Raw genomic sequence first — 24,857 nt, forward strand, 5'->3', positions numbered from 1 at the left:
TTGTATTGGGAATAGACAGTGTGTAAAAAATACATGAGATTTTATGCCGACTCTGCTGTGTCCTCTAGCACTTTTCTACTCAGTTCATTTCTTATCATCAACACAAGTGCCCACTCCATTCACTCTTCTATATTAATATTCACCCAATATCGGAGCTTACTCAAAGTCTCTCAATCAACTCTGCGTTATGTCTTTGTGTTGAGAATTTAACCAGAAGAACTGAATTTTGACTATAAACAAACAGCATGTTGTGTAAAGCAAAACTGTGAACATTTTCTTTCAATCTTTAAAATAAAAGTTAAGTATTGAATTGCAAGCTTCAATTTATTAGACGAGCTTACTCAATGTCCCTCAATCAACTCTGCATTATATGTGTTTGTGTTGAGAATAGAGCTCGTAAGCTTTAACTGCCAACTCACCAAACAAACTTTTGTAGTGTTTGCGTTTGCTCATCCTATGACCTCAAGATGTCGTGAGAGGGACTCAAGATAGATACTACATTTCACTCTTCTGAATCAATATTCACCCAATATCGGAGCTTACTCAATGTTCTCAATTGTCTCTGCATTATGTGTTTGTGTTGAGAATAGAGCTTGTAAACTTTACCAACTCACCAAACAAACTTTTGTAGTGTTTGCTGTGCTCATCCCATGACCTCAAGACGTCGTGAGATGAACTCGAGACAGAAACTACATTTGATACCACTATTTCAGGAGTGGTGGATGGTGTCGATTGTAGAGTGTCCCTTTCATGGCCAGGCGGATTTGCCCTTAACAGTTGGGTCATGGGTCCGAATCCTCAATGTTGCAGAGTTTTTTTTTTGTCCACTGGCAATTTTCAGTTCATTTCTTGTTATCTTGTTACACAGTTGGGTGTCATTATGTATAATTAGACTGGTTGGGATATATGTATCAGTGCATGACACAATCAGTCGGAAAATGAAAATTTTGGATTTGCATTTTTTTGCGTTTTCTGAAAGAATATGCTCCCCAGAGCATTCTGACCTTTAATTGAAGTAAATCGGGTGATTTTTCATGAAGTTATGGGCAGATGTATGGGAGCAATTTTTCTCAAATTTCATACTTTTTCAACTTGACTAGCTGTAAAAAATGTTTAGAAGTGAAATTAATCTTTGATATTTCCCGAATGTGTACAAAAATGGTTGATTTAATCGTTTATGATAAGAACTCATTTTGGATAAAAATTGACCTTCTAACTATACTTGGCAATATCTCAGTTCAAACCTTTTCACCATCCGACTGATTATATCATTCACTGTAACATATATCGTATACATTTTATATCATATATCAGGTGGTCACACAAAAAAAACGCGCCGCTCTTTGTCGGCTTGTATCTCTGAGGCTCTTCATTGAAATTTCTTTCAAATATGAAATAAAAATAGATCAATTCCTTATACGTAGACTATCAAAATCTTATGATTAAGAATTGAGAAACAAAAAAGAAACAGGGATTTTTCAAAACCATGTTCAGAAATACGATATCGGATTTTTAAAATGATGCAACATTTCAGAGTAAAATGGAGATTATCTTAACTTTTGTTGCCATTTTTTTTTAGCAAACATTAATTATGTCACCATAAACATTATTTTCATCATAAAAGAAATTGTCTTTGTAGGACACTCACATTTGGACAGACATGTCACTAGATGTGCATAGAGGTCCCCTGGCATAGCAATAAGTCAGTGTCTTCTTTAAAGAATTACAACATGCAAATGCCACAATAATTTATGTCATCTTTTCCCCCTATTTTGAAATTTTTAAGCGGTGTTACAAGATTTTATATTATTCAAAAACCGCCCATCCAATTACTTGATATTTTGCAATTCTATTGACAAAGAATAGTTCTAATACTAATAGTAGAGAAACTTTGGAAAAGATATCTTTATAACTTTTTTACAATAGAAAGTAATAAACACCGGTGCATTCTTTTTTCTGACCACCCGATATTTTTGTATCTATAAATAAGTCATTTCCAATCAATCAATCAATCAATCAATACCCCTGAAAACTCTGTCAAAGTTTGTCAAACAAAAATCCATGCTTGTCATTAGTGGTTTTACAGCGCTTGCGACACATTTCAACACCAGAACATTAAAGAGAGATGATCAGATAGTCAAAAACTTATAGATCTCACACATAGAAGAGTTGTTGTTTTTTTTAATTGAGCTTTTATAAAGCACCAAATCTACTAAATGTGCTCAAAGTGCTTTACAAGGGGTACCAAGGCAACAACAATGCTTAACATGTGAGGTCTGTAAAGCACCATAACAATTTTTTTTCGACAGAGACAATGCTGTTACCGACCAGTTAAATCAAATTGAGCATCTTATAGTGCAATATCCACTAAACAACCTCAAAATGCTTTACAAGGGGTCCTGAGCCAACAGCAACACTTAACAAGTAGGATGTGACATGACCCTTGTTGTAGGGTCTCTGACAGAGACAACAATGTTAACGGCCATAAACTCATTTTACACCTGGGTATGGTGAGAGAATGTTAGTGAAGAGCCTTTTACAAAGGACTCAACTATGCGCCGATCAGAGCGGGACTCAAACCCTGGACCCCCCAGTCCGAGGAGAGTGTCATTCTACTGGACCACCTTACTCACTTAAAGCAGAAGTTGACTACGTTGAGAGAATGTGAGTAAAAAAACCTAAAGGTCAAAAGGTGAGAGTAATTCCACAAGACCACAAAGATGCACCAAAAAAAAAAGGAGGAATTCGAGAAAAGAGGTAAATTCAGCTAAATCAAACACTCTTAAAGAAAAGCTTCTGCTTGAAGTCAACACCTCTTGTGCGGCTATGTGGTCTTGTGGTATGCCACTCGCTTTACGATCGGAAGGTCCTGGGTTTGAACCTCGTTCAGCGAATAGTTGAGTCCTTGGAGAAGACTCTTTACTCACATTCTGTCACCATACTCGGGGTGTAAAATGAGTACCTGGCCCGTTAACAGTGTCGTCTGTCTGAAAAATTTGTATTATCGCCTGACAGGCATCATGTCTCGTTCTACATGTTATGTGTTGCTGTTGGTCAGGGACCCCTTGTAAAATTCTTTGAGCATGTTTAGTGGAACATGAAGAAGAACTAAAGAAGCTGATATACAGAGAAGTGGTAGGACCTGGAATGAGATAAAAAAGTTAGCTCAGGATAGAGAAGGATGGAAACTGTTTGTCTGACCCTGACCCAGGGTGAAAAAGGCAATGATGATGATGATGTTTAGTGGATATTGCACTATATAAAAGCTCAATTTTTACATTTTTTTAAAGTCCCAAATTGTTCTGTTCTTTATCTAAGTATGTTCCAATGATGATGAATAAAGTGTCAGCTTCTGCTTAAAGTCAACAACCCTCTTGTTGGTCTCTTAATCTCTTTCTCTCCCCCCCCCCCCCCCTCCCCTCCCCCTCACATGATCTCTACTCCCCCCCCCCACCTCTCCCCTACACAAAACAACAAATCAGACAATTCCTTACCTCCTCTCCCCTCTCAATTTCATCCGCTACTTCTGTCTGGTTATCACCGTCCAAAATTTCATCCACAGATGATCCCGTGACTAGAGAGAATAATAATAATAATAATAATAATAATAATAATAATAATAATAATAATAATAATAATAATAATAATAATAATAATAATAATAATTTTTTTTTAAATGGTTTAAAAAAGAAAAAAAAAAGAATATTAATATGGTCATGAATTAGACTACAACCCCTCAAAAGCACCCAGGATTTATCTTGGTCCATTTCATCAGGACCCCCTCAACCCTCCAGCGTCCATCCAATAAAACCATAGCATATTTGTCAGTCAGTGCATAGTATAATCAGTCGGAAGGTGAAAATTTTGGATTTGCATTTTTTTTATTTTTTTTTCATTTTCTGAAAGAATATGCTCCCCTGAGCATTTTCATAATCTTTATTTGAAGTAAATCAGGTGCAAAACTAAACTTGGCAATATCTCAGTTCAAACCTTTTTCACCATCCGACTGATTATGTCATTCATTGTAACTGTAACATATAATCCTTCCCCATTTAAAAAACATCCCTTCCCTGAAAGGAACTCCCCCACTCCCCATCTCAATCCCCGGTGTCCATCCAATTCCAATACAAACACAGCATATGTGTGCGTCCCTCACATAATGGTGAAAATTTTTGTTTTGCGCTTTTTTTTTTTTTTTGCATTTTTTGAAAGCCCAATGTCTCCTGAGCATGTTAATCTTTATAATCGGGTGATTTTTCATGAAGTTATGGCTATATTATGCATGGGCTAGGGTGTGAAGCTCTAATTTTGAAAAAATCGCTTCCAAAGTTGACAAGAGATGATATTAAGTATAAAAATTACTTTCTTAAAAAAAATTAAAATAAAATATTTAGGAGTAGAATTCAATGAAAATATTTCATCAATATGTATAAAAATGTTTGATTTAATGAATTTTGACAAGAACTCATTTTCCATAAAAATTGACCTCTTGACTAAAATTGTCAATATCTCCGTTCAAAGCTTTTCAACCATGCGACTGATCATCTCAAGGACACCCACATATATTCTTCCCCAGGTGGCTTACATCCCCCCCCCCCCTCCCCCACCTGAAGGACCCCCCCCCCCCCCCCCCCAACCATAAGAACCCCCCCCCCCCAACCTGAAGGAACTCCCCTCCCCTGCCCCCAGGGGCCAATCCCGATCCCTACCTACCAGCATTTGTGAACCAGAAGCTGCATTGGTTGAGGTTCATCTCCTTCCAGATGGTTCCATAGTCTTCCAGGGGAGTCTCCATCACTTGGTTTTCCTATGGAGAGAAGGTAGTGAGACATAAGACTCGTGCTTATTTATGAATGGTCTAGACTAATTCAGATTTATTTATTTCTTCTTCCTTCTTTAAGCTTGAGCCTTGATGGACATAGGCTCCAAAACAGCCCGACGGAACTCCTTTCTGGTTTTTCATTTGTGTTATACATCCTGCTTCTGTGGTTGTTGTCCCTGTCCAGATTAATTCATTTAGTTTTATTATCTGGCAGAAAGACACAGGGCAAATCAAGGAAGTCCTGGATAGGAAATGTGGAGGCAACAGCTGGCAAAAAGAAAATCCACTGCTCGGTAATGGCAATTGAGCGTGAAGAATGGCGTTCCTCTGTAGGGAGACGGAACTCCGGTAAGGTAAGGTAACGTCAGGCTGGGCCAGATGACAGTTTTATAACATTTCCACGCACAACATTGATATTTATTTGAAAAAAAAAAAAAAAATCTGGAAGGATATCCCTTTCGTTCATTTGTTTGTTTTGTTTTTTTTGTTAAGGTTTTTAGGCACCTGTAAACCATTTAGGTCATATCAGCTTAAGTAAAAAGGAACAACATGGAATAGACAAAAATTCTAGATTTACAGTTAAAAGCACCTAAGAAAAAAGTAAGACAATAAAAATAATAAGTTACTTATATAGAACTCAACTTCCACATAAGTGCTCAGCAGCTTTTTACAATATCACTTGTCATTCAGCCATTCATTCATTGACAGTTTTGAGAATACATATAAAGAAACAAACACACACACACACACACACACACACACACACACACACACACACACAAATTCACACACAGATACATTTACATTCACAATCAAACCAAACTTTTGCACCGCCCAGATTGGGATTCAAACCATGGACCTACTAGTCCAAAAAAAGACGAGTAGTGTCCATAACAAAAGCCCACTTTGAGCCGCCGCCGATGAGTTAGGAAATAATCAACAATAAATATCTTACAGGAGTGGCCACAGGAAATAATCAACAATAAATATCTTACAGAAGTGGCCACAGGAAATAATCAACAATAAATATCTTACAGGAGTGGCCACAGGAAATAATCAACAATAAATATCTTACAGGAGTGGCCACAGGAAATAATCAACAATAAATATCTTACAGGAGTGGCCACAGGAAATAATCAACAATAAATATCTTACAGGAGTGGCCACAGGAAATAATCAACAATAAATATCTTACAGGAGTGGCCACAGGAAATAATCAACAATAAATATCTTACAGGAGTGGCCACAGGAAATAATCAACAATAAATATCTTACAGGAGTGGCCACAGGAAATAATCAACAATAAATATCTTACAGGAGTGGCCACAGGAAATAATCAACAATAAATATCTTACAGGAGTGGCCACAGGAAATAATCAACAATAAATATCTTACAGGAGTGGCCACAGGAAATAATCAACAATAAATATCTTACAGGAGTGGCCACAGGAAATAATCAACAATAAATATCTTACAGGAGTGGCCACAGGAAATAATCAACAATAAATATCTTACAGGAGTGGCCACCATCCCAGACAAAACGCCACTCAGCAGACGGATGGTGGACGGGGAAATGTTGATGATGATATCCGACACTTTGATATCTACGTGGTGGTTCTTGCCTCCTGGGGCTTTGGCAAACAAGGTGATGTCACAGGGGCTGAGGACCTGGTGTGGTGGGATAGAGAGGGGGGGGGGGGGGATGAATATGGTTGTTGTTGTGGTGACAATGATAATAATAATAATAATAATACACATTTATATAGCGCTCATTCTCGTGTAAAACACAAGCTCTGGGCACTTTACAATATAAATATCAATTTTAAGTGAAAAATAAAATAAAATAATAATAATAATTCATAGCCAAATCAAGGATTCATAGAGTCAATAAAAACAAATACAGTAAAAATGTGTCTTGAGATTCTTTTTAAAGGTAGGTAAAGACTTGCAGATGGTGATAATGCATTCTCAAGTTCATTCTAAAAGTAATATACATAACATGATATGTGTTTACTCTTTCAGCACCATTGGCCGCACTGGCTGCACTGTGCGGCCGGAGCAGAATCTGTCCCACTGGCCAATTGGTTCAGTATAATATAGTACTTTTGTAGAAAGCAGGATTGGATTACATTATTACTTTTGCATTTCAAGACTGGCCGCACTGTGCGGCCATTGACTTGTGGAACAGATTCTGCTCTGGCCACACAGTGCGACCAGTCTTGAAATGCAAAAATAATAATGTAATCCAATCCTACTTTCTACAAAAGTACTATATACTGAACCCATAATATCATTTATTTCATCAGAACATTCAATTGGCCCTAGAGGGGTATTTAAATTGAGATTTTGTGCCGAATTCGAATGTTGCTTTGTCTTAGCTTGTCATTCTCATGCTGCCTCAGTCAGGTGTCAGCCATTTTGTGACGGAAATTCGAATATAGCCTCAGCGCTGAAAGAGTTAATAAAGACACCAGGTTCGAAAAAATCCTGACTAAAATATAATTTATCTACAGTTTGAAATAATTTTCTTCTACATTTCCTGTAAGGCTTGTCAGTTGACGGACATTTATAATAATGTTCAATATTTATCATAGTTGATTTATACAAGTATCTGAGTGTCCTTAATCAAATAGGTAAATCAACAACAGCATTGCAGCAACCGCTTAGAAAAAAAGAAAAAGAAAACAGAATTCAAAGAACATACATGAAACAGGAAATAAAAACACAAGATTTTTTTTTTTTCTTCTGGTTGTGGTGGAGATTGTTTTGGTGGTTATGATTGTGGTGAAAATGTGGTGTTGGTGGTGGTGGTTGTTCTTGTTGTAATAAATGTTGTAACAATAGTTGTGGCAAATGTGTTGAATATTGTGGTGGTGATGGTGATAGTGATTCTTATGGTAGATATCATTATTGATTAATACTACTATACACTAGTATTTTTTTTTACCCCGTAATTCTTTAATTTGATTAATTTCTACAATATTTATTTTATAATCTGAAAACAAAATTCATAGTTTTATTTCTAAAATCATGATGTAAACGCAAAATCAAAAAATTTTTATCTTCCTTTTTTTCCTCCACAATTTAGTTGTGTTATTTTTTCAAATTGTGAATTTCAGACAAAATTGAACCTAGTTGTTCTGGTGAGATGAATTGACAGCATTATAGAACATATGAACTGTTCACATTTTATTGTGTAAATGTTGCTGCTCGAAGCTCGAAGAAACAAATAATAACGTGAAGTTGAATGTAAGCTTCAATTTAATTACAAAAACAGATCAAATGAACGTTTCGGGTTTCCCCTTTATCAACAAAACAGGATGAATGAAACACCACAGATGAATGAGATGATGTGGTAGTGGCGTAGTTAAGATGAAACAACGCCACTACCACATCATCTCATTCATCTGTGGTGTTTCATTCATCCTGTTTTGTTGATAAAGGGGAAACCCGAAACGTTCATTTGATCTGTTTTTGTAATTAAATTAAAGCTAACATTCAACTTCTCGTTATTATTTATCACATTTTATTGGATCACCGGGTATTCAACATTCTAACAAATCGGAATGAAACTGGAATACAACTGAAAATATAAGAACCAAAAAAAAAAAAAAAAAGAAAGAAAGAAATGAATTGAATTGAACGGAATAGACAATCTTTGACGACAAAACTTTCCAAGGCCCCGTTGATTTCACACTGACATGTTTAAGGTATGGCATAGTCTTTTGGTAGTCGGTGTAAAAATTCTGTAGCAGACTTCGGACGTATTCCTGGAGTTTGGGCACCACTCGTATTCTTTTCATCTGAATCCACAAGTGTTTATAAGGAGTGTGATATGAACTGAACTAATCAATTTGAGGTAATTCTCATAACACAAATGTACTATCATCAAGAATGGAGTAGTTGTATTATGGAGAAGACCTACAGAAGACTACAAACATTTCGTACAACTTCATTTTCTTATGTATTAATATTAATATTATGTTTACCTCACATGAATCGCCTTTAATTTGGACAATAAAGATTATTATTATTATTATTATTATTATTATTATTATTATTATTATTATTATTATTATTATTATTATTATTATTATTATTATTATTATTATTATTATTATTATTATCATATTATTATATTATAGTTGCACTTTTACTGGTACTTTTATGTTTATTTTATTTACTATATTGCTTTATAGAATTATTTAAATCTAATATTTTTATATCTTTTATTTATTCATTCTTATAACTCCTGTTTGTATCATTCATTTTATTCATCCATTATTTACTTTATTTATTTATTTATTTATCTAAATTCTGGCCCAAAACTCAAACTACAAAAGTAATTTTTATGCCATAATACAGTAGAATATGCAAAAAGTCAACACTCTTATAGTCAACCTCTACTTAAAGTCAACACTTCTTGCTAGTCCTAAATTGTCCGTTCTTTATCAAAGTGTGTTAACAAAATTTTTTTAATTGAGCTTTTATATAGCGCAATATCCACTAAATGTGCTCAAAGCGCTTTACAAGGGGTCCCTGGTCAACAACAACATTTAACATGTAGGACAGGACATGCCGCCTGTTAGGCGGTATTACAATTTTTTGGACAAAGAAAACGCTGTTAATGGCCAGGTACTCATTTTACACCTGAGTACGGTGAGAGAATGTGAGTAAAGAGTCTTTTCCAAGGAATCAACTAAGCGCTGAGCGCGAGGCTCGAACCCAGGACCTTCCGATCTGAAAGCGAGTGTCATACCACTTGCCCACATAGCCGCACAATGATAATGGATAGAATCAACCTTGCTTAAAGTCAACCAACCAATCTCTCTGGTCTGGCAGTGTTGGTTTCATCAGGATTCCACTGTATTTTATCAAGTATGGAGTTGTATTCATTATGCACAATTGCCCACCCCTTCGAAAAAAAATTAAAAGAACTACGAAATTCTTTCTTCATTAGAACTATCTCGGAGTGGAATGGGCTGGATGAACTGGTCATCATGGCACCACACCTAAACGATTTCAAGGCCCAATGAGGACACCGCTGAAATACAACCAGACCATTGGTTTCTGCAGCGCCAACCATACAGATACAGAAATTTTGGCCCAAAATATAATCCAGAAAAGAAATATATCTAATTCAATAAAACACGTTGAAAAGGAAATTTCCATGCCATTACATATGTATATCTATATTTATCTTTATATAAGAGACTCAAGGGCATAATACATTGTTAACCTGAAAAAGGTCAAAGGCCGAAACGTTGTTTACTTTGTTTTGTATCTTTTATAAGAGTCACTTTTTACTCCCTTTATTTTACTATAAACTTTATTGACTCATTTAGGCCCCTCTAGATTTTGGTACATTGTTTCTGGGGTCAAATTGTTAGTTTTTAACTTGTTATATAGTAAATCAATAAAAAAAAATTGCACACTACAATGTTTAAATAGGCCTAATTATATAATTATTAAATTAACCAACAAAAACCAAAAAAAATAAGTTTAAATCTATAGAACATTTTGGTTACCTCCCCCTTAAATTCATAAATTTATTCACTCTTTGAGAAACTGATCACCATGATGTTTTTTTATTTTCTCTTCTCGCAACTCTCTCAATTTTTCCCATGATATAAATTTGTTCGATTTTCAATGACAGTGAACTCGAGAGAATTAAAATGAGTCATATTTTAAAATGAATAGAAATACTCATAAAACCTTGATTAAGATGATGATAAAGCTAATGCAGGTATTGACAAAGCCGATGATGATATGATAAAGATGACAGCCACGACAATGATGATGATGTTGATGATGATGATGATCATCATAATCATGATAATGATGACAATGATGATGATGATGATGAGGATGATGATGATGATGATGATGATGATGATGATGATGATGATGATGGATGATGATAATGATGACAATGATGATGATGATGATGATGATGATGATGATGATGATGATGATGATTATGACAATGCTGATGATGATGATGATGATGATGATGATGATGATGATGATGATGATGATGACAATGATGATGATGATGATGATGATGATGATGATGATGATGATGATGATGATTATGATGATGATGATGATGAAGATGATGATGATGATGATGATGTGATGTGTGTAATTATGATGATGATGTGATGATGATGTTGTTGATGATGATAATGATGACAATGATGATGAGATGCAATATACAATTTAGTAATGATGATGATGACAATGATGACGACGACTTTGACGATGACAATAACTACTCACATTTTTCCCAGTCTCTGGTTGTTTATAAATACAGGAAATAAGACTCAGACCGTCCACAGAACCTGAAATCATCTGATCATTGTCCTCATTGGTACGAAGGTTAAGGTCAACCCACTGGAATCAATCAAGTCAATCAATCGAAAGTGAGTGGAGCATGCACTTATGTTGGAACAAAGTATGAAGTGAGTAGAAAAGTGCCAGAAGACAATAGAGAATAAAAATTTTTTTTTTTTTTTTTTTTTTTTTCCGCGGCGGTGGTGGGGTTTGAACCTGCGACCTTATTGGTACGACAACTCCGCCTGGCAGGTGAGAGCGTGGCTCTACCGTGTGAGCTATCCACGAACACAAAAATATTCGTTTCAAACCCAAAGTCATTTCTAGATCCCTCTCTCACCCACTTCTTGAGATCGCCGATTCGTTCGCCACCATCGCGAAGTAATTTTGACCAGCAGTTAAGCTTAATAGCCAATATTCTCATCATAAACATATAACATAGAAACGATTGAGACATTGAGTATGCTCCGGTGTATGGGGTGAATTTTTAATTCAGAAAAGTGAGTGGAGCAGGCACTTATGTTGGTAACAACAAGATATGAAGTGAGTAGAAAAGTGCCAGAAGACAATAGAGAATAAAAAATTATTTTTTTTTTTTCCGCGGCGGTGGTGGGGTTTGAACCTGCGACCTTATTGGTACGACAACTCCGCCTGGCAGGTGAGAGCGTGGCTCAAAGGAAAAAAAAAAAAAAAATTTTTATTCTCTATTGTCTTCTGGCACTTTTCTACTCACTTCATATCTTGTTGTTTTCAATCAATCAATATAGCATATAAAAAAAGAAGTTGCTGCTTGAAGCTCAAAAAGAAAAAGAAAAAAAGTGAAAGAAAAAGGTTGAACAAAATTGAATAAAACAGATTAAAAAACAAAAACAAAAACAAAACAAAACAAAATTAACAAAGAATGTTTTGGGTCCAAAATCTTTAAAAAGCCAACTTCTGCGTTAGTCCACTATTTTTTCAACAGACACAACACTGTAATGGCTCAGATGGTAGAGCATTCACTTCACATGCAAAAGGACCAAGATCGAGATTTTTTCTCTGACCCCGCTCTCCATCCAACAGTGATTATTGGGTAGCTGGGCCTGTTAGATCTGGTGTAAAGTACTTTGCGATAGACTAGCATCCTATCCAAAGGGTAGCAAGCAAGATATTGCTATTGTCCGTTTCAAGCAATAGATAGTATGCGCTTGGCTAAGAAACTCACAACATTGCCATCCAGAAATGTAACGGACCAACACACAAAACTGTGTGTAACCTTGAACGTTTATAGTCTGGTTAACACAGTTTAGTGAGAATGACGCATAAACATGGATGGCAAAAAGGAATAACATAATAATAATTGAGCGTTTATATAGCGCATTATCCACTTAATGTGCTCAAAGCGCTTTACAAAGGGTCCCTGACTAACAGCAACATGTAACATGTGGAACGAGACATGACGCCTGTTAGGCGATATTACAATTTTTTTCCGACAGAGACAATGCTGTTAACGGCCAGGTAATCATTTTACACCCGAGTACGGTGAGAGAATGTGAGTAAAGAGCCTTTTCCAAGGACTCAACTACTATGCACCGATCGAGGCTAGAACCCAGGACCTTCCGATCTGAAAGCGAGTGTCGTATCACAAGACCACATAGCCGCACAGAAACCCGAATGACGTCAAATTCATCCTATCTATAGAAACCGGATGACGTCAAATTCATCCTATCTATAGAAACCAGATGACGTCAAATTCATCCTATCTATAGAAACCCGAATGACGTCAAATTCATCCTATCTATAGAAACCGGGATAAACTCCGGCTCCACGGGCCCAGTGCGGCTATGTGGTCTAGTGGTAAGACACTCGCTTTCGGATCGGAAGGTCCTGGGTTCGAGCCTTGCGCTCGGCGCAAAGTGGAGAGTCCTTGGAAAAGGCTCTTTACTCACATTCTCTCACCGTACTCAGGTGTAAAATGAGTACCTGACCGTTAACAGCGTTGTCTCTGTTGGAGAAAAATGGTAATATCGCCTAACAGGCGTCGTGTCTCGTTCTACATGTTACATGTAGCTGTGGGTCAGGGACCCTTGTAAAGCGCTTTGAGCACGTTTAGTGGATATTGCGCTATATAAAAGCTCAAGTTTTTTTAATAACTCTGAAGAAGAGACAACACTACTTTACCTCACTCAGATCGTGGCCTTCGTAAAGTTATGGCCTGACACTGACCAAAAAAAAATGACGTCAAAATGCCAGTCTTTTGCCACAAAATAAAACAAATCGTGAGTTGTATTCAATAGTTCAACCAATGAAATAACTTGTTTCCACGAGCTCTACTAACGACAACTCACTCGGCGGTGCAAAAACCAAATAATGACGTCAAACTGCCAGTCCTTTTGAATTTCAGTGTCAGGCTATAACATAACGATGGCTACGGTGTCAGGCTATAACTTAACGATGGCTACGGTATCAGGCTATAACTTAACGATGGTTACGGTGTCAGGCTATAACATAATGATGGCTACGGTATCAGGCTATAACTTAATGATGGCTACGGTATCAGGCTATAACTTAACGATGGTTACGGTGTCAGGCTATAACTTAACGATGGTTACGGTGTCAGGCTATAACATAACGATGGTTACGGTGTCAAGCTATAACTTAACAATGGCTACGGTATCAGGCTATAACTTAACGATGGTTACGGTGTCAGGCTATAACTTAACGATGGTTACGGTGTCAGGCTATAACATAACGATGGCTACGGTGTCAGGCTATAACTTAACGATGGTTACGGTGTCAGGCTCTCACTTAACGATGGTTACGGTGTCAGGCTATAACTTAACGATGGCTACAGTATCAGGCTATAACTTAACGATGGTTACGGTGTCAGGCTATAACATAACGATGGCTACGGTATCAGGCTTTAACATAACGATGGCTACGGTGTCAGGCCATAACATAACGATGGTTACGGTGTCAGGCTATAACTTTACGATGGTTACGGTGTCAGGCTATAACTTAACGATGGTTACGGTGTCAGGCTATAACATAACGATGGTTACGGTGTCAGGCTATAACATAACGATGGTTACGGTGTCAGGCTATAACTTAACGATGGCTACTATGTCAGGCTATAACATAACGATGGCTACGGTGTCAGGCTATAACTTAACGATGGCTACGGTGTCAGGCTATAACATAACGATGGCTACGGTGTCAGGCTATCACATAACGATGGCTACGGTGTCAGGCTATCACATAACGATGGCTACGGTGTCAGGCTATAACTTAACGATGGCTATGGTGTCAAGCTATAACATAACGATGGCTACGGTGTCAGGCTATAACTTAACGATGGTTACGGTGTCAGGCTATAACATAACGATGGCTACGGTGTCAGGCTATAACATAACGATGGCTACGGTGTCAGGCTATAACATAACGATGGCTACGGTGTCAGGCTATAACTTAACGATGGCTACACTCAGATAGCCTTTATTCTAAGACAAAAGGTCAAAACTGTCACAACTACAAACACACACAGCAATGCCCGCTCCCACTTTCTTTTTTGTTTACCATTTTTTTTTAAAATCTAAATTTTTTGTGAGAATTCGACATCGATGAGATTAGGTGTGTTCTTTTAATCTTTAAAAAAATATAGAAGAAAAGAAATAAAAACCCCAAGCCGATTCCTCTTCGTGTTTTACTCACGTCGACGATAAGACTGTTGGTGAGGGGATTCATCTGATCTTCTATCAAAATGATTTCTGGCTTCTCCAGCTTGAGAGAGAGGTTTAAGGTGCCGGTGGGTTCCTGGGGTTTCTTCTCTTCATCAATGGTAGATGCTCTAGATTTGCCATCAACTGGGAAAGAGCAAAACAAATAAATAAATAAATAAATATATTTATTCCAAACATAAAATTATAGGTGTCTTTACTTTGCTACAGTGGAATTCCCATAAAGTCAACACTCTTAAAGTCAACTTCTGCTTAAAATCAACCCCTCTTGTTGGTCCCAAATTTTCTGTTCTTTATATCAAATTTGATACTGGATAAAGTCAATTATTACTTAATGTCAACCATACTTTCTGGTCTGGCAGCGTTGGCTTTCTTCAGGATTCAACTGTATTTGACTTACAGCCAACCAAACTGTGTCTGCACGAGTATCTTCAGGGGTCTTGTTTTTTATTTTAAGGGTTTTACGGCGGTTGCAACGAATTTAGGTTATATCAGCGCCAGTGAATAGGAAGAAAATGGGATAGTAAAAAGTTCTAGAATTACAATTAAAGCACCTAAGAGAAAGTAAGAAAAAGGAGAACTGGGAACAAATAGGGATCAGATGTAGATTCCAAGAGCATACCATCAATGTACTTAGTTTGAGATCACCTATAAGTCTCATCCGGACACAAGCACAAAATCCAACAAAGAGGAATACACTCAAATGTTTACATTATACATTCAAAATAACAAATATAATAATACATAACAGAGAGATGATTTAAAAGGAAAAAAATATCACCTCCCAAAAAAATAACTATGCATTTCACTGTTTCCCTCCCAGATAGGACTCCCGCCAGGGCCAGGACAAAACCAAGTAATATCATTCCAAGACAAAGACAGAAAACATGTTGGAAAACAGTTATAAGGGGACACAGAAATTTGATACTGGATAAAGTCAATTTTACTTTCTTCAGGATTCCACTGTATTTGACTTACAGCCAACCAAACTGTGTCTGCACGAGTAATCTCAGGGGTGAAGTTTGGCAGAAAGTTGGCCCCTTGAAGATGATCAATCATGCAGAACCAAGTTTGTCAGCCGTATATATATCAAATAACAAGGTGAGACACCTATGATTTATCTTCATGCACTCGTTGAAATGCATGAGCACTCTAAAGATCCATGGCTTTACCTTGAACTGGACTATATTTAAACATTTCAGGAGATAACTTTGCAGGGATAACCTTTGTAAGGTCATGGCATTGACATTTCAAAGTACACGAAGAGAATGAATTTGCTAGAAGGTTGTGAATGGCAGTTTTCTCTTTTACTCCTTCCGAGCCATTATGCCCATAGAGTCAGTGCTTATCCCAGTTTCTATAGCGTGAAACTGACAATCTCAACTGCTTGCTACCCTTTGGATTGAGCACTTGCTTCACACACAAAGAGACCAAGATCGATCCCGGGTGCAGTCAAGATTTTTTCTGCCCCCCCCCCCCCCCTGTCCAACCAGCAGCATTGAATGGGTAGCTGAGTCTGTTAGATTTGGCGGACAGTACTTTGCAATAGACTAGCGTCCTACCCAAACGATAGCAAGCTATTGTCCGTTTCACGCTATAGAAACCGGGATAAACTCCTGCTCCACGGGCCCAATGTCTCTGAAGGACTACTTACTATTTATAGAAGAGGTGGCTGAGGCATCCCAATCATATGCCAAGGAGAAGAAAGGCACTGAGTCAAGAGTAAGTCAAGTCTTAAGTCAAATGGACTCCTCTTACCTTTTGTTTCCTGTACCTTCCTGATCTGGCGCTGTTCCTCTTTGGCCTGTTCTATAGTCTTGGGTTTGGGTGGGGGCATGGCCTTGGTGAAGAAGTCCACAACCCTCATCAGGAATTCCATGCATACGCAGATGTGGATGGAGTAGACGTGGATGTTCACTGGAAAATTACAAAAATTAAAGACAGAAATATATTTTTTTATTTATAATTCTATCGTCTATTCTTTTTTTTTAGGTTAGGGCTCACCATTGTTCCATACCGCCAATGGTCATTTTTTTTTTATCGTCGAGCACAGAATTACTGTCAAATCGAAAAATTATAAAAGTAATTTTCACAGATTGATATACAGGTAACTTATAAACCTTTCTTGAATTAATTTAATCAATATTAATTGTTGCCCATTGATTCCAATGGTTATTTAGAATCTCTGCTAGGTGCGGCTATGTGGTCTAGTGGTGTAAAATTAGTACCTGGCCGTTAACAGCGTTGTCTTTGTCAGAAAAATTGTAATATCGCCTAACAGGCAGCATGTCCCGTCCTACATGTTAAATGTTGCTGTTGACCACGGACCCCTTGTAAAGCGCTTTGAGCACATTTAGTGGATATCGCGCTATATAAAGCTCAATTTATTATTATTAATGTTCATTTTTTATCGTTGAGCACAGAATTACTGTCAAATCTAAAAATTATAAAAGTAATTTTCACAGATTGATGTACAGGTAACTTGCAAACCTTTCTTAACTCTCTCGAGTTCACCCCATTGAAAATCGAACAAATTTGTTTGATTTTCCATGCAAATGAACTCGATAGAGTTAAATTAATTTAATTAATTGTTGCCCATTGATTCCAATGGTTATTTAGAATATCTGCTAGGGCGTAACAACTCTAAAATATGAACCTGGGCCTTCGGATTTGACATCATTTCCTACCCTTCCGTCGGTCAGATCAGAGTAATGATGCCTCAAAATACTCGTCTCCATCGACATGAACATATTATATGCAAATAAGTGCAAGTCTGTCTTGATCCATGTTAAATTCCATAATACGGTAGTATAATAATTAAAATAGATAGAATGAAATTTTTAGCCAAGCGCATACTATCTATAGATGTGTGCCTGTTTGTAACAGCCTTCATGTCTCTGAAAATACCGTGATTTCTCTCTTTATTTAACTACATAAGTCACCGATGTCACTAACAAATAAATAGTTATCTCCCTTGTTTACTAAAATAAAAATAATTTTCTAAGTCTTGAACTATAAAAAGTAGGGCAATTTGACATTCAAAATTATATTTATATTAAAAAATAAATAAATAAATAAATTCTTCAAAACATTTTTCTCAATCTAACAAGACGAAGGCGAAGACGAATACGAAGACAAAGAAGAAGAAGAAGAAGAAGAAGAAGAAGAAGAAGAAGAAGAAGAAGAAGAAGAAGAAGAAGAAGAAGAAGAAGAAGAAGAAGAAGAAGAACTCATAATAATAAATAATATATATTACGCATCCATCACTCAATGGATATAGGGCTCTGAGATCACCAAGAGAAGCTAATGAAACCTAAGTCATTCCACAATTTTTTAAAAAATAACTTAAAAGTGATAGGATTTTGTGTCAAAACGTTAGGAGCCAATAATAATAATAATAATAATAATAATAATAATAATAATAAATAATAATAATAATAATAATAATAATAATAATAAAATAATAATAAAAATAATAATAATAATGATAATAACAATAACAATAATAATAATAATAATAATAATAATAATAATAATAATAATAATAATAATAATAATAATAATAATAATAATAATAATAATAATAATAATAAAAAGAATAATAAATAAAATAAAACGAAAAAAAAAAAAAAGTAAAAGTAAAATCAAAATAAACAAAAAAAAAAAACCATTCTAGTTCTCCAAATATTTCTTAAAAAGAAGGGTAAGTCTAGTCAGTCCTATGGCAGAAGTGACAGGGAACACATCAACAATAAAACACAACAATAATGGCAACGATGACAACTATCAGCGCTGATGGTGACAAAAAGGGAAAAAAGGAGGAAAATTATGAATGGTTTTATTTACGCATAAACATCTTTACTTCACTATCCCCAACTTTTAGAGCCATTGAGATGATAAACTACTCTAGCTATTTTCTGACGTTTGTTAGACAATATTACGATATTATTTTTTTTTCGACAGAGACAATGCTGTTAAAGGCCAGCTACTCATTTTACACTTGAGTACGGTGAGAAAATGTGAGTAAAGAGCCTTTTCCAAGGAATCAAATATGCACCAATTTGTTCCACCACACATCAAATCTCTCACTCAAAGCCAGAAAATTTGATTGAGGAAAATGTCATTTATTTTATAGGAGGAAATTCCTCCTCTGACACAAAAATCGCAGCGGATTCCCGCGGATCCGAGGAAAAACCATCAGCACTGAACTATGCCAACTCACATATCTTGTCCAACGTGTTGCTTTGTGAGAATTCGACATCGATGAGATTGGGTGCGTTCTTTTCGGAGCCCAGCAGTTGTCCTACAACCGAGGTGGTTTCTTTCTTGTGCACCGGGTGGATCATCCTGAAAGAAAAGAATATTTAATTGAATTTAATTGAGCTTTATATAGCGCAATATCCACTAAATGTGCTCAAAGCGCTTTAAAAATATCCCGCTTAATTTGGCATTCCTTAGTTTTAAAAAAAAACAAAAAAAAACAAACAAAAAAACTTGAGCTTTCATAGAGGGCAATATTCACAAAACATGCTCAAAGCGCTTTACAAACGGTCTCTGACCAACAGCAACAAGAAACATGTTGAACGAGACATGACGTTTGTTAGACAATATTACAATAATTTTCGACAGAGACAATGCTGTTAAAGGCCAGCTACTCATTTTACACTTGAGTACGGTGAGAGAATGTGAGTAAAGAGCTTTTTCCAAGGAATCAAATATGCACCAAGCGAGGCTCGAACCCAGGACCTTCCGATCTGAAAGCGAATGTCATACCACTTGACAAGATAGACGTACAACAAATGAACGCTTTTTGTTTACATTCCAAGACCTCCAAGCTCGTGCAGTGGTTTGGGAACACATCGGGAATTCCAAAAAGCAAGAGTGTAAGAATCATAAAAATATCTCACTCTGTGATTCCTCCAGCTTTCTCTTGGCGTTTGTCGTTTAGAGTGATGTCCCCTAGATTGAAGACCCCCTTCATGGCCTGGTCAGACATCATGGAGAAATCCACCTTCATCTGAGTGACACATATTTGGGCCAGGTGCTTCTCCACCGTCCTCTTCATCTCGTTTGGTTTGTCCTGTGTAAGAGACAGAGAAGAAAAGAAAAAAAAATTCTGTTCAATTTTGTTTTTAAGGGTTATTACAGCACTTCACTAGGGACACCTTTAAGTCATATCAGTGCCTGTATGAAGAAAGAAAATTGGATAGTCTTACTTGTTGTTTTTAAGGATGTTACGGCGCTTGCAACACATCTAGGTCATATCAGCGCCAGTAAAAAGGAAGAAAATGGGATAGTAAAAAGTTCTAGAATTACAAATAAAGCACTCAAGAGAAAGTAATACATAGAGGAACTGAGAACAAATAGGGATCAGATGTAGATTCCAAGAGCAAACCACCAATGTACTTAGACTTAGATCACCTATAAGTCTCATCCGGACACAAGCACAAAATCCAACAAAGAAGAATACACTCAAATGCTTACATTATACATTCAAAATAACAAATATAATAATACATAACAGAGAGATGATTTAAAGGAAAAAAATATCATCTCCCAAAACAATAACTATGTATTTGACTGTTTCCCTCCTAGCCAGGACTCCGACCAGGGCCAGGACAAAACCAAGTAATCTCATTCCAAGACAAAGACAGAAAGCATGTTGGAAAACAGATATTGGAGGATAGAAGACACAGTATGTACCTCCCTGCCCGCTATGGGAGGTCAGGATCCCCACCCAGATAGTCTTACTTACTGACTTAGTTATCCGAACCAGCGACCACCTGAGCTCTAGCCCTTTGGTCTTGGGCCATGACGTAGAAGTTAGACGTCTTTTGTAGTTGTTCCAGGTGACTATAAAGTGTGTTACTGATACTTGGAAAAATGGATAGTCCAATAATGACTCAGAGAGGAAAATAAAATACCATTTCTCAAAACTAATATTATATATTTGACTACATGTGTGTGTGTGTGTGTGTGTGTGTGTGTGTGTGTGTGTGTGTGTGTGTGTGTGTGTGTGTGTGTGTGTGTGTGTGTGTGTGTGTACGCATGCGGTTGTTTAATTCCCCCCCCCCCCTCCACACACACACCCCGCCCTTCATGACAACTTTTCTAACATATATTACTTAACTCACCAAATTACTGGAGCCCTTGAAGAGAGACAAATCCAGAGACACCATCTTGAAATCGACCTTGACCTTGGTATAGGCTGTCTCAGTGGCCTTCTCAGTCTCATCCTCTTCATGCACGACGTGCAAGGCATGGGCTCCTGGCTTGCCAACTTTTACCATCACAAATAAATAATAAATAAATAGATTACTGAGAGAATAAGGAAAGTAGTTACGTAGCAGTGATAATATGCTGTGGTTTCTAAAAATTAATGTACAGAAAATTAACATAACAGCTTGCTTTGAAAAGTGAATAAAATTTATTCTCAACTTAGAAACAGAAATGCTGTTAAGTTTAACAAAAATATTAGTACTATCTCCATCAATTTTTATTCCAAGTACAACAGGTGAAAGTGAAAAACAACATTAAATTGGCCAAATTTGGGCCATCCAAAAATAAGCCTGTGTTTTTTGGGGTTTTTTTTTTTTTTTTGTTTGTTTTGTTTTTTTTTGGGGGGGGGGGGAGGTTATAAGTCACATAAGTTTCCGTAAAAGCAACCATCTTTTAATTTCCTCCTAATCTTCAAGCTACTTACTACCTGCATCGCTCCAAACGGGTGACACATCTGACGAGGCCAGTGGTTATAAGTCACATAAGTTTCCATAAAAGCAACCATCTTTTAATTTCCTCCTAATCTTCTAGCTACTTACTATCTGTATCGCTCCAAACGGGTGACACATCTGACGAGGCCAGTGGTTATAAGTCACATAAGTTTCCGTAAAAGCAACCATCTATTAATTTCCTCCTAATCTTCTAGCTACTTACTATCTGTATCGCTCCAAACGGGTGACACATCTGACGAGGCCAGTGGGGCAACAGTTGGGCTGGTTTTGGGCTTAGAACTCACTGGGGCCATCTCGTTGAGGTTCTCATCCAAGGCCAGCATAATCAAACACATGTCTTCAAAGGATAAAGACACCTGAATGGGAGAATGAAAGGAAAGCTTTTAATTTCAAAGACTATTTTCGATTCCCTTCTGAGGTTTGGGGGGTTGATGTATGCATTTTGTTTGTTAGTATGTTTTTAAGGGCACTTGCAACACAATAAGGTCATATCAGCGCCAGTCAAAAGGAGAAAATGTGATAGTCAAAAATTTTTAAATTATACGCCAAGTGACTCCTATCAGCATTAAAGTAGACGGAATAATTCTAGATTTACATTTAAAGAGCCCAAGAAAAAGGAGGACAAAGGGGGACTGGTTAAATAGGGAACAGATGTTGCTTCTAAGAGTATACCATCAGTGTACTTAGTTTGAGATCATCTACAAGTCTCGTCCATATACAAGCCCAAGATCCCACTAAGGAAAAAAAATATCATCTCCCAAAACTATAACTATACATTTGACTATTTCCCTCCCAGCTAGGGTATACTATACGGCCAGGGTCAGGACAAAACCAAATAATCTCCTTCCAAGACAAAGACGAAAAGCATGCTGAAAAACAGATATTGGAGTATAGAAGGCACAGTAAGTGCCTCCCTGCCCACTATGGGAGTCAGGAAACCCCACCCAGAATGCCAGACGGTAGCCTTCGTTAACTCACTCAATCCTAGAGGTTTTTGCTACTTTTCAAAATTGGAAAAAAAAAAAGTATTAAAAATGAGCATGTACATAGTTTTATTCACCTAAAATTAAGATGCAAAAACTAAAAAAACATTAACTTTGATACTACGCCTATAATTTGTCTCAGAAAAATGTAATAAATCGGCATGGGGTAAAAATAACCCCAGGTATACTGAGGATATAGTCGGTGTTAGGGTTGAGTGAGTTAACATATAGCCCGATACAAAGACTTGTATATTGATGTCATTTTTTTAAAGGTTTCTGTGGACTACCTAGTGCAGTGTCATTAGTAGTGGTCAAGAAAACAAATGATCCCATTGGTTGAACTATTGATTACATCTCACGATTTGTTGTTTTTGGGTGGGGTGGGGGAGTGGGGGGGGTTTTGGTGGTTTGACCTAATTTTAAAGTCAGAGTCAGGCTACGATTTTAAGGAGGCAACGGTCAGACCTCGTACCTTCACAGTCTCCAAGACAGCACTGAGGGCGATGTCGGGGATTCCATGGAACCAGCTTTCGGACAAGTTACGTCTGAGGTTCACCTTGAAGGAGATTGGTTCTAGGATGTTGATCTCCACAGTGATATTGCCATCCTCCGATATACCTCTGTGTTCCATTGGATGAACAAAGACAAAATATATAATTGAATAAACAAACGGCCACTATGATTTTTATTGTTTTTAAGGGTTTTACGGCACTTGCAACACACATTTAGGTCATATCAGCGCCAGTAAAAAGAAAGAAAATTGGATAGTGAAAAATTGTAGATGTACAATTAAAAAGGACTTGTGGAAAAAAGTAAGACAACGGGGAGTGGTTCAAATAGAGAACAGATGTAGATTCCAAGAGCACACCATCAATGTACTTAGTTTGAGATCACCTAAATGTCTCACCCACATACCAGCACAAGATCCCACTAAGAGGAATACACTCAAATGTTTACATTATACATTCAAAATAACAAATATAATACATAACAGAGAGATGATCCACAAGGAAAAAAATATCATCTCCCAAAACAATAACTATGCATTTAACTGTTTCCCTCCCAACCAAGCACTATGGCGAGGGCCAGGGCAAAATCATGTAAACTCATTCCAAAACAAAGACAGAAAGCAAATTGGAAAACAGAAATTAAGAGGATAGAAGACACAGTAAGTGCCACCCTGGCCACTATGGGAGGCCAGGAACCCCACCATGAAATGGCCATGACATCATAATATCATTAATAATATCCTTAGTTTTTCATGAGAAATCCTTTGACCACCATGCCCCCCCCGACTGTGGAACTCCATCAATATTGAAACTAAAAATAGTGAAAATCCACTGATCTTTAGAAAACGGTTAAAAACTGAGCTTTTCTGTAGGGCATATAATTTGGACTCTTAGTATGTATTTTATTATAATATATTATGTCATCATCGAATTTATGTGTTTTTTTTAACATGCCAGTTCTATATTTGTATATCATACATGATGTGTTGATGTAAAGAACCAGTGAGCAATTCTAAATTAGAACTAGGCGCTATATAAGTTCATTATATTATTATTTAAGAAACAATTGGGAACAACAACAAAAATTTATATGATTTCAATTCATAAATTTCAACATTTTGTTTTCAAAGAAAACAGTTGATTCCAAGAGAAACGTAAAGCTAGTCCGGAATCATCTACAAGACCCATACTGAAACTGACAAGGATCTTTACCAACGTGTACATATATGCAGGTCTGATATCCGAACCCACTCAGTGGGCCTAGTTTAACGTAGTCGAAATGGACAATACTTTGCGTCATTACAACAATGAGCCCATAAGGAATTGGGTCGTCAGACCTGCAAATAAGTGCACGTCAATTTTTTTTTACCAAAATGGATGCACTCAGATGGTACAAAATCAACAGTAATAACCCATTACTTCTTTCTTCCCTTACATTAAATAGTAACAATTGCTTGCTACTCTTTGGATAGGACATTAGTTTTATCGCAAATTATCATAATATAATTGCAATACTCTTCAACAGTCGTAACGTCACTTCCTTCCTAATGACGCATGGTAACTTAGTAACACTGGCTCTAAAACAATGGCAGACACCCGTATGAAATATTTCTCCGGCGAGCATAAAAGCGTTCCAGAGGAGAAAAAAAACCACATAAATATGATCATGTTTTGACTTTTACACATTCTGATCACAAGGCATATGAAAAGTTCTAGCCAGCTTGAATAATAAAAAAGTAATGATATTCTTTGTTTAGAAC

The 24,857-nt window shown here is 36.8% G+C and overlaps 1 protein-coding gene across 1 annotated transcript in view; it reads right to left on the reverse strand.

The window, feature by feature from the left end:
* LOC144960489 (intermembrane lipid transfer protein VPS13A-like) overlaps positions 1 to 24,857 on the reverse strand; it is a 215,573-nt gene that overhangs the window by 105,645 nt on the left and 85,071 nt on the right. The window contains exons 34-45 of the mRNA XM_078893643.1: positions 23,061 to 23,208; positions 21,808 to 21,961; positions 21,009 to 21,154; positions 19,782 to 19,954; positions 19,097 to 19,221; positions 16,633 to 16,791; positions 14,849 to 15,000; positions 11,105 to 11,218; positions 8,524 to 8,625; positions 6,338 to 6,490; positions 4,714 to 4,807; positions 3,495 to 3,574 (exon numbers count right to left, since the gene is read on the reverse strand). Coding sequence (XP_078749769.1) covers positions 3,495 to 3,574; positions 4,714 to 4,807; positions 6,338 to 6,490; positions 8,524 to 8,625; positions 11,105 to 11,218; positions 14,849 to 15,000; positions 16,633 to 16,791; positions 19,097 to 19,221; positions 19,782 to 19,954; positions 21,009 to 21,154; positions 21,808 to 21,961; positions 23,061 to 23,208 — 1,600 coding nt within the window. The remainder of the gene's footprint in view (positions 1 to 3,494; positions 3,575 to 4,713; positions 4,808 to 6,337; positions 6,491 to 8,523; positions 8,626 to 11,104; positions 11,219 to 14,848; positions 15,001 to 16,632; positions 16,792 to 19,096; positions 19,222 to 19,781; positions 19,955 to 21,008; positions 21,155 to 21,807; positions 21,962 to 23,060; positions 23,209 to 24,857) is intronic.

The sequence above is a fragment of the Berghia stephanieae genome, chromosome 15 (genome assembly GCF_034508935.2).
Source record: "Berghia stephanieae isolate SIO BIC M18660-M18661 chromosome 15, UCSD_Bste_1.3, whole genome shotgun sequence".
Classification (NCBI taxonomy): Eukaryota; Metazoa; Mollusca; class Gastropoda; order Nudibranchia; family Aeolidiidae; genus Berghia; species Berghia stephanieae.